Consider the following 10,497-nt stretch of genomic DNA (forward strand, 5'->3'; position numbering starts at 1 on the left):
AATAAGTAGCTCAGATCTTAACAGACCACCTGTATACAAAAACCTTTCATCATGCAGTCATTTACCGCTAAGTTTTGTCACAAAACTTGAAATCTCAGAAAAAAATTATTTGAATAAGCACAATGAATTTAACATCCAAGTTTCTTGAGTTTGGCCACAGAATATAAAAGCTCTGTTGCCAATGCAGTTAGTGCAATTAAGACACCTATTCCCAGAAGAATGAAGGCACCCTGAAAAAATAAAGTGATTTTAATAAAAGAAAAATTACAAATTAACAATACACAGTTTTAAAGCTTTAATTTCTCTAACCATAACATATTTCTACTATGAATTCTACTAGAAATAACAAATGTACAAAAAAACAAAGAGTGGGAAAATAAGTCTTCTATAAAATGAAATTAAGGAAGAGTAAATCTAGAACCATATTTTATCAAGATTCCAAGAAAAAATAAGAGAATCTTGAGATGAATATTAATCTACTGCAAAGAAGTTCTTAGAAGACAGATAGGAAAAAGTTACTATAGCTTGAATAAAGATTAAATGCCTATGATGTTGCATACCATACAAATGTTCTCATTTAATTCTTAAATATTCATTCCACTACCCAAAGTCCATGTAGTAAATCACTACTCCATATATTCCATGTTAACTCGCGTGCACTTAATTTGATTCTAGCATTGTGTTTCTCCTTCATTTCTTTCAAAATCAAGTTTATGTTCTAAGTGAGCCGTGGTGAAGCTAGGATAGAATAAATGCACTTATTTATAAGCGCTGTTCGTGTTTTCATTTTGTTTCTAGCAACCACAGATCCTGGTAAATGAACACCTAATTTTCTTTACTGGGAGAAATCCATCTGATTTTTCGCCACCTTCTAAAGATTTACAGCATTGCAGAATTTTTTGAGTATAAAGCTAGAATATAAAAGCTAGAAGCCTCAAAAAGTGGCTTACATTCGAACTCTATATTCTGAAAGAATTTTCCAGCAGAAAGTATCTACAGCAGACCGGTGATGAAAAGTGGTTTAAGACCAAACACAAAGGTGCCATGTCAAATCAACCCACGAAAATTCCACCCACGAACATTTCACCCAGAAAATTCCATCCACGAAAATTTCACCCTTTTAAAATTCCACCCACGAAGATTCCATCCAAGAAAATATTATGCTAATATGATATTTAATATAGGGTTTCACTCACTTTACTTGTTTATTATTTATTTAATTATTTTCAACCGCGAGAACTGTATCATTTAACCGTAAACAAGTCTGCTGCTGTTTAATTACTTTAAGCAACCATCTTCTTTACGAATTGGTATTTAGATTTAAACCCAACTCTCCTGAGATTCCACCCACAGAAACTGTAAAAGTCAATTCTCTTTGTTTACTAAAGCCTTAAAAAATGGCTCTAACATTTATTACGAGTGAAAAGAGAATAAGGAAAATGTGTGACAGAACGCTTGAAGATTCCCCGTCTCTGGACCCAGGTATTCAAGGTCCATTTCGTCGTCAAAGAAAGATGCTTCCCGCGTGCATTTGCTTTGTTGCCTAATAACAAGAGGCCCCCTACCGAAGACTTCTTTCAGCTATTCGTGATTTGTGTCCAAACAGTCAACCAGTGCAATGTAATATGGAATTCGAACTAGCTTTACATAATGCCTTCATAGCCACAGTGTTTGAAAGTGCTGTTCTATCAGGATGTGTGTTTCATTTAGGTCCTGCTGGCTTCAAACTTGCGAACTTGGCCAAAGGAAGATTACAATACGACTTTTCTTTTACATTTTTACCGACCAAGATGTTGTTGATGCTTTTGTTTGTTTGTATGGTGTTTTTGCGTTGCATGGAACCAGTGGTTATTTAGCAACGGGACCAACGGCTTTACGTGACTTCCGAACCACGTCGAGAGTGAACTTCTATCACCAGAAATACACATCTCTCACTCCTCAATGGAATGGCCGAGAATCGAACCCGCGACCACCGAGGTGGGACGCAAACACCATACCAACCACGCCACTGAGGCGCTTTGATGTTGATGCTTTTGAACTTCTTTCCAATGACGACGATATATGTGTGTGGAATGGAAGAGGACGTACCCTAAATGAAGAACCGAAGCAATACAATCTTACTGAAGGTATAAATAGTGACCTTAGAGACTCTCTAACAAGTATGCATCCATGTTTGTTGGCACTCTGTTCTGCCCTGCAAAAAGAGAAAGCTCTTGCACAAACAAAAATACTTCACTGAAGACGAAGAAGAAGAGGCCATCACAGAAAACAACGTAATCCAAGTCTACAAATGAAAGACTGAACAATATTGTTGAAAAAGATCAGACATGTGTACTATGGAATTTCTAAACGGTATAGCGTATGATTAGCATAAAAAACCATGAAAAGGTAATATATTATTTTGGATCCGTTTGTTTGAAACTCATTTTAAACAATTAAAAAGGATTTATATTTTAAGCATTTATATTCTTAGAATAAAATATACGTTCGACATATGTTTCTATACTCCTAATTAGTTTCTATAATTTCTATATTTTCTTGGGTGGAATCTTCGTGGGAGGAATTTTACATGGGTGAAATTTTCGTAGGGGGGAATTTTCTTGCGTGGAACTTTCGGACCATCAACACAAAAACCATCAAAATTTTTTCTGTAGTCCAGAACATGACAATTCATTCAAAATCTTTTGATATTCCCCGAGAAAAGGTGTTTCTGATGTAGATCGCTCTGATATTCAGCAACTGCAGTGAACATTGGTCATTTCTTGCTACAATTTTCTCAAGGTGGTTTTCCGTTGTCTTTTACTTGTCTGAGGCCGAATTACAAGACCCTCATTAATTATTTTAAAAGCATTCAACATCGAGTAGACAGAGCAGTTTTTCACAGAGGAGCAAGTCTTTTGAGTTTTCTAAGAAGAGAGTTAAACAGGTTGTGCAGTGAATGTTTGAAAATAATTTTTGGTCATTAGTGGCCTACACAACTTTCGTTATTTTCATTTAAAAATAAGGGCATAAAAGTTACTTATTGATTATAAATTTATAAAGGCATACCAAAGTATCTCCTCTTATACTCATTCAGTCACAAGTAAAAGGTCATTTGTCCATTGTTGAGTGTCCTCGGTGGAGGTGTACTTAGTGTTATTATTATTATCAATATTGTTGGAACTATTATCAATAATTAGTTTAATAAAATAAGGAAAGACTCAGTTCTCAACTCTCAAAAGGCTGTTAACAAGGGTTTATTTGCATATTAAGACCTAATTAACATTTAATAAATTACTGTTAATTTGATATCTAGTTTTCATCAAAATGTTAAAAATTCTTACAAAATGACTCAAAAAATTTCCATCCGAGATTCATTATCTGTTGTTTAGGAATAGAACAGGCGGATTATTCATGATATTGTGTGGCCCACTCGAAAATGAGACAAAAATTCTTAATATGGGACATATTCTAGTATTAACATTACAATGAAGAAAACCATCAATTGATTTTCTCCCACATTTATTTTTTCAATATGAAATTCATTATTATATAAAATTTACAATTTAATAAGGATCATGGGGTGCAATTATGCTAAGCAACCGCTAATGGAAATATCTAAATATGATTTGGTTGTAGTATATGCAACTTTGGTTATTTTATTAGCATCTTCATTTCCATTAGTCCCTAAGATGTACAGAATGTTACTTATGATGTCCAGAACTTTTAGCATAATTTCATATTTATTGGCATAGATGAGTATAAATGCCATGTTGACTTTTAATCTAAGGACGAGGGAACTTTAAATCAAAGGTTTAACGTTCGTGCTTGTGTGGCAAAATCAAGGGACAGGCCATTGCCCCGGGGTCTGGACATATAATCTGGGACGAGCTTTCTCCCTACCCAAGTTAGGACCAGGAAGGACCAGGCAATGTTTACAAGTATTCCTATGAGCCTCCACAAACCGGCCCCCCTCCCACATCCATATTTCAATTAACCACTGATGTTGTTTTTGCCAACGAAATCTATCATGTTATGAAGTTGGTATCACCACACTGAAATTCAAACGAAACTGACTAAGCTATCACGGCCTTAGTGGAGGAATTCTAGTCCTCAGAATTATTTACTTAATAATTCAGTTAGTTCTGACTGAATGTATGGAGTTCCATCTGTATATATTATAACAGCTATCATGCATTACATAAATCCTGCAGTACCTTATTGCACACCACGAATAATTTAATTAAAATATTACTTTTGCCTTACCTGTAGATGCTGAAAAGTAAGGGGTTGAATTTGCTGTTCTAAAGATTCAGCATTAGGATCGAAGCCCAGTTCAAATTCTTCATGAGCATATTTATGATCTACTTGGAGAACCATGTCAAAGAACTTGTCGACAAGACCACCCTCACGCATATGAAGTATAGCCTGTCACATGTAGCATGTATGGAGAAATTTTACTAAATAGCTCAAAAAGAATTTTATGTAATGCTGTAAAATTTGAAATAAGGTTCCTACAATACAGTTTCAAAAATGGTTGACTTCTATACTTCCACTGTCATTAAAATTACTGATACAAGGTTAGGTTAGATCCATGTACATATTCCATTAAGAAATCTCATAGCAATTTTATCCAAGGTCATCTGTATTTGACACCATTATAGTCACTTTAGAGGTATTATGAATAGATTCTGAAAAAACATCTAAAATAGTGTCACGATACTAACTGGTTTAAATTGATTTTATCACCCTGTTCTTTGGTTCCCCAGTTTGAACTTTCACTGAACCATAGATATAAACAGTGAGGTATCAGTTATAACGCCTGTTCAAAAACTTTCAAACTACCAGTTGTGAATATCATAGTTCAGTTCTATTAATCTCAATTTAACATCAGTCAACACAATTCTAAGCCACCTATTTGTATTCATTTCTAGCATTTGCAATTTCAACTACATAATATCTAGTCAGTCCACTTGAAGTGGTCTAAATGTGATTAAAATCAGAATTACCTGATAGACTTAAAACTAGGGGAAATATAATTCAAATTATAGCAGGGTTCCAAAATCAATTTGAATAAATTTATCGGTACCAGTACAGTCATATCACCTAAGTGGCATGGTCAAGGACTCGTACTCTGTAGGTTCCAAGTTCAAACCTCACATAGATGGTGATTGTTTTTTGACTGGCACATGACCTTAGTTTTCCACTGAGGGGTACACAAGTCTACATGCCTTGCTCCGACAGGTCTCCTTAGGTGGAAAGGGAACTTTGTACAAATTATTTCTGTATTTATGTACAGTCTGTCGGTGCTGACCTGTTCCCTATTGTTTTCTTCACTGATCAGTTATAAATGAATATACATTGGTATTTAGGAATGCTGAGGTCACTATTCAAGTTGCATGACTAACATATGGGAGAATGAGAGAGGGAACAAAGGGGTGGCAGGTGTGAGGGATGGAATGGTATGGTTTTACTGGTGCAAACACTTCAAAATAGAGTCCACTGATGACAATGAGGGCAACTAAGTAACTTCTCAGGACATTCATAATACCAGCCCAGGTGGTTTAGGGTAACCTTAACGCAAGTTTAACATAAATCAATAAATTTTCAGCTGAGACCAGTCTTGACGTACAAGGTTTAATGAACATTTTTTTTTATCAGGTAGCACTGCTCTGTGCCATACACTTGATGCATAATGATGTAACGGCAGCTGTTTCCTGAGATGGGGCAATGCAAACACAGCTGAGAGGCTGTGGCAGGTACAGACTGACTCCCTCCCAAACATTATGGCACATCGTCTGGGATCCTGAGAGAGATATAATCAAGATCACATATAAGCGGGACTATTTTGTTGCAAAGTCTTGCTCAAGTAAATCTTGCAGCATGTAAAGGTATTGAGTGGATGGTTCTGTCTATCTGCAGTTACGGGTTTTAGCTATTCCTAAAGGGTTGTTGTGCATTTTACAGTTCTTGGTTTGCAGGTGGAGGCTCTTCAAGAGTTTATTGAACAAGTTCAGGAAGTTCCTAAGCTTCTGTGATGGTCCAAATCTTCACAAACTGCCTCAGGGTTTTACCCAAAGGATCATTATTTTGGCCTGGGTCTTGGTTCCTTCCCCTGTAAGTAGGTCACTGTCCTCAGCATAAAGACTGAGTTTAATTGCTTGACTATGCAAGAGTTTCATTGGACTTATAAGGTTTCTGGTACACTTTTCCCCCATGTAGGACAAGCAGTAGTTAATGACTTTATATGTATCTGCAACAATCACCTTGAATGAAAGAGTGAAAGTGTCTTCTTTAGCTGATATTCAAGAGAAAGCTTTTGACTAAGCAAATTAACCACTCATAAAATCTCACCATTCAAGGGGTGAGAAGCATGACAAATTTTCAGGTAATGTTGACTTTCAAAAATAGTTGTAAACTTTGGGTTGTCAACTGATTCTCTAATAGGTCATGGCAAAAGTTGAGGCATTGTCTGATATGACTGGCTCTGAGAGACTGTGATGTTCCTGATATTGTTAAAGATTATACAGGTTTCATATACAGTGTGCCACTGACCCGATGGCTGTAAAATTAAATAAAGAGATATTTCACTACTCCATTCTCCATCCAATCCATACTGATACAAGTAATAGGAGCCAGGTGGGAGACTTTTCTTGGATAGTGGTTGGAACTCAGACGTGATATGGATGTGTTTTGTATGTCCTTGTAAAGCATGAAGCACTGGAGTGTACTTCCAGGCGTCTGGGTTAAACGGATTTGCTATAGTCAACTACAACACTGAATGAATTTCACCTCCACTATTTTATCTAGTTGCTCTTACATAGCGGTTCCTGATTGGTGTCAAGTTAGAAGCAACTTTATTTTACATCTTGTGAGAATGAATAACTACAACAGGAATTGCCTCACCTGTATGCTTTGCTATGGCATTCCCTAGATCAACAATCATATTGCAACAGACCGGAAATATATGACACTCACATGGAAGTAGTTTAGAAAAAAAAATAAAGGAACAAAATTCCAGAGAAAAGACTATTCATTAAATCAACGAAAACCTCTAGATGATATCGCTTTAAGAAAACTCAGTTCACTTGGAAGTAAACCTAGGGTTAAGGAGAAAACTGACGTACATGGCAATTACAGGTAAGTAATCACTCTTACCATATCTAGAGGCTGCTTGAGAGGAGAATGCCTTCTCAGAAGTGCACCGATGCCAAATGGATTGATACACTCTTCAAGCATCAGCCTCAGTGGGGATTTTCCTGCTCGATTTGTATAAAACGTCTTCAGGAGGTATTCAAGATGCTGGGTATTTTCTAACAAAACAACTTCCCTGGACACTACACGTCTGTAATGAATACACAATTTTATCTGTAGTACTACCTAATGAAAAATTTAAAGACTATTAAACAAATAAGTGACTTAACTTTCTCTGTTACACGAATTTCAATTTAAGCATCCACATTTCACTCCGCTTTAAGGAACACTTTCACTCTTGTCATGATATTCTTCTCGTGACATTTGCGTTAGTTTTTATATTATGCAATTCATGATCCTGTAAACTGCATTAGTAATAGTTCTTCCGACTTCAACTTTTCATACATAGCACTCAGGCAATAAGTACTTTGCCTTTGCTACCATATCTTCCTTCGTAAATATGTTGCTCGATTATCAATGTACTACCTATACAATACTTGGTATTAATAGAATTGTTTATAAAATATTACCGCAGGAATTCTTTATCATCTATATAAAGGATGCATGAAATTTGAGAGTAATTAAGACTATCATTATTATTATTATTATATATATATATATATATATATATATATATATATATATATATATATATATATATATATATATATATATATATATATATATATATATATACGTATATATATATATTATATATATATATATATATATATATATTATATGTACTCATATACATTTATACAATGTGTCTTTGAAATACAACATTGTAATAGAGCAAAGATTAGGTCAAGTAAATCATTAGACGCCTACATTCTCTACACCTCCAAGAGATGCAAAGGATGGTATCAGCATGAAACTTACTTGAGGTACGGTGAAATGTCAGGGAAGAAACTGAAGAATCTTTCCCCTAGTTTTTTAACATTTTCATTGGCAGATTGCTCAAATATTGCTTTCCAGAAGTCGCTAAATCCGCCGACCTGAAAGCCAGCCTGAAATAGAAAATAATTCAGTCACCTTATGAATTACGACTATGTCCTACAAACTTCCTGATTATAACCATGTGCATTTCTTCCAAGATAAGGAAAACGGAAATCCAGAAGACACTAAAGGTTTCATCTGTAAATTTAACTGATATTTCTAAGGAAAATAAAATTACGGGTATCCACGTTAAGTTAAATTAAAGTCAATTAAAATTGAAAGCAAACATAAGTTGCAACTCCTCAGTTTAGACTGTTCAATCAACTTAGAAGTCTAAGACAGAGAGACACTGGGAAAAATTTGGGCCAAGATGACATAGGAAGCAAAAGCCTTTGAATGGCAGATTGCTACACGCATCGTTTTCTTAACTCAAACTTACACTCTGTATATCATAGCCAGATATTCTTATCGTAAGGTACCATCAATTATTGTGATATGTAGATAATTTCCTTACAGGACACCATAACTACTTTATTAAGGGAGGGCCTATGTCTGTCTATATTACTACATGTTCTTTATGATTAACTTTACCGTTGGTCCTAAATTTGTACAGTTCTTTCATCAACGTTTCTAAATTTTACATATAACAAAAATCTATTTTCTATAACGTTTCTATAGTATTGTTTTAAAACAGATAATAAACATGTTTTCACTATCTTTACCTATGAATCGGTAATGCTACTCAGATACTCAAAGTAATGCTGCTTCGTTTGTCCCTTCTTACCTATGTCTTCTTGACAGGATTAGTCAGAAGGTAACTCGTTTCTAATCAACAGCCAGTGGCCAAACTGAACCTTTTCCTCGGAATTTTCTTGTCTTTGTCCCTCCTCTAAGTCACAAAAATCATCTAAGCCCTTCGCACAAAACATTATTAAAACAGCATTAAACAGTCAATACAATTATGTAACACAAAACTTTATAAAAAAAACGAACTTACGCTCTCAAAAGACGCAATGACTTTTTTACATTCGCAATTACTACAACTTTAAATTAATGTCTGATTATGGTCATCTAATTTAATTTGAAAACTATCTCACACGGTATCTGGAATCATAAGAGTATTAAGCAAGAGTAACCTACAAATAACAATTATTAAGGAACTCATTACGTCAATCATAAGCACTATATATATATATATCTTTTAGAAAAAGTATCCCAGGAAGACTAAATCCTTTTGCAACGTTTTAAATAACATGAATATTAAGAAATCAAACTTCGCGGTGACCTATTCCATCCTTAATCATTGTATTTACAAAAGGTGAAATAGAAAGGCACCCTCAAATGAATTTTTGTTTTTGTTTTCTGTTTTACGAAAATGTTATAAAGTATTGATGCCATCACAAAATGAGGATTTTATATCAAATATACATGAAAGGGATTTGATTACCAAAAGGTTTCTGTTCGTTGAAACGAAAATCTGAAAGTTAAAATCTGATGTGTGAAAGACTAGAAAAATGGATGTGAATTAAAAAAATTGTGTGTTATATATATATATATATATATATATATATATATATATATATATAATATATATACGTATATATATATACATATATGTATATATATATATATATATATATATATATATATATATATATATATATATATATATATATATATATATATATATATATCTATATATATATATATATTATATATATATATATATATATATATATATATATATATATATATATATATGCTTTGAGCAGAACACAGGATGCAGAGAATAAAAATTTAAACCCAATTCTAATTTCATTTCATCATCCATAAAATCAAACAATAACATTTAAAGAAAAAACTAGTTCCCCAAAGACCTGCTCGGTTCACAAAGTACAATACATTTTAAAGGTTTAACATAGAAGATTTTTTTTCTTTTAATATTCAAAGCATCCTTTTAAAAAGAGTCAAACATGCCTTTACAATTTGCTCCACCGACGTATACGGGGATTCAACCGCTCTAACTAGCATGAACGCAGTCAGATTTGTTGAGTAGTAGACAGTACTAACAAATCCACAGATCGTGATGAAAGCAAACAGCACCTGAAATTAACAGGGGAAACATTTCAGTCCTCAAAGCATTTTTCCAGACTGAACAACAAATTAGGATGGACCTGGATGAAGGTATATCTGCGTATAACCAGGCAAAAAAAAAAAAAAAAAAAAAAAAAACTATCCAAATTAGAGGTGTAATAATATATTACGGACAAACTGGGAAATAACTTTCACGACGAATCAAACAACACCAATATTCTGTGAGAATTGGCCACATATCGAATGCATTATTCATACTATGAGAGCTTTAGATCATCCCGTTAACTGGAA

General features: G+C 34.0%; 1 protein-coding gene across 1 annotated transcript in view; it reads right to left on the reverse strand.

The window, feature by feature from the left end:
- LOC135218092 (ionotropic receptor 21a-like) overlaps nucleotides 1-10,497 on the reverse strand; it is a 38,727-nt gene continuing 28,230 nt past the window's right edge. Inside the window, exons 10-15 of the mRNA XM_064254238.1 lie at nucleotides 10,090-10,215; nucleotides 8,056-8,183; nucleotides 7,138-7,324; nucleotides 5,663-5,785; nucleotides 4,246-4,407; nucleotides 1-230 (exon numbers count right to left, since the gene is read on the reverse strand). Coding sequence (XP_064110308.1) covers nucleotides 129-230; nucleotides 4,246-4,407; nucleotides 5,663-5,785; nucleotides 7,138-7,324; nucleotides 8,056-8,183; nucleotides 10,090-10,215 — 828 coding nt within the window. The 3' untranslated portion in view covers nucleotides 1-128. The remainder of the gene's footprint in view (nucleotides 231-4,245; nucleotides 4,408-5,662; nucleotides 5,786-7,137; nucleotides 7,325-8,055; nucleotides 8,184-10,089; nucleotides 10,216-10,497) is intronic.

The sequence above is a fragment of the Macrobrachium nipponense genome, chromosome 9 (genome assembly GCF_015104395.2).
Source record: "Macrobrachium nipponense isolate FS-2020 chromosome 9, ASM1510439v2, whole genome shotgun sequence".
Classification (NCBI taxonomy): Eukaryota; Metazoa; Arthropoda; class Malacostraca; order Decapoda; family Palaemonidae; genus Macrobrachium; species Macrobrachium nipponense.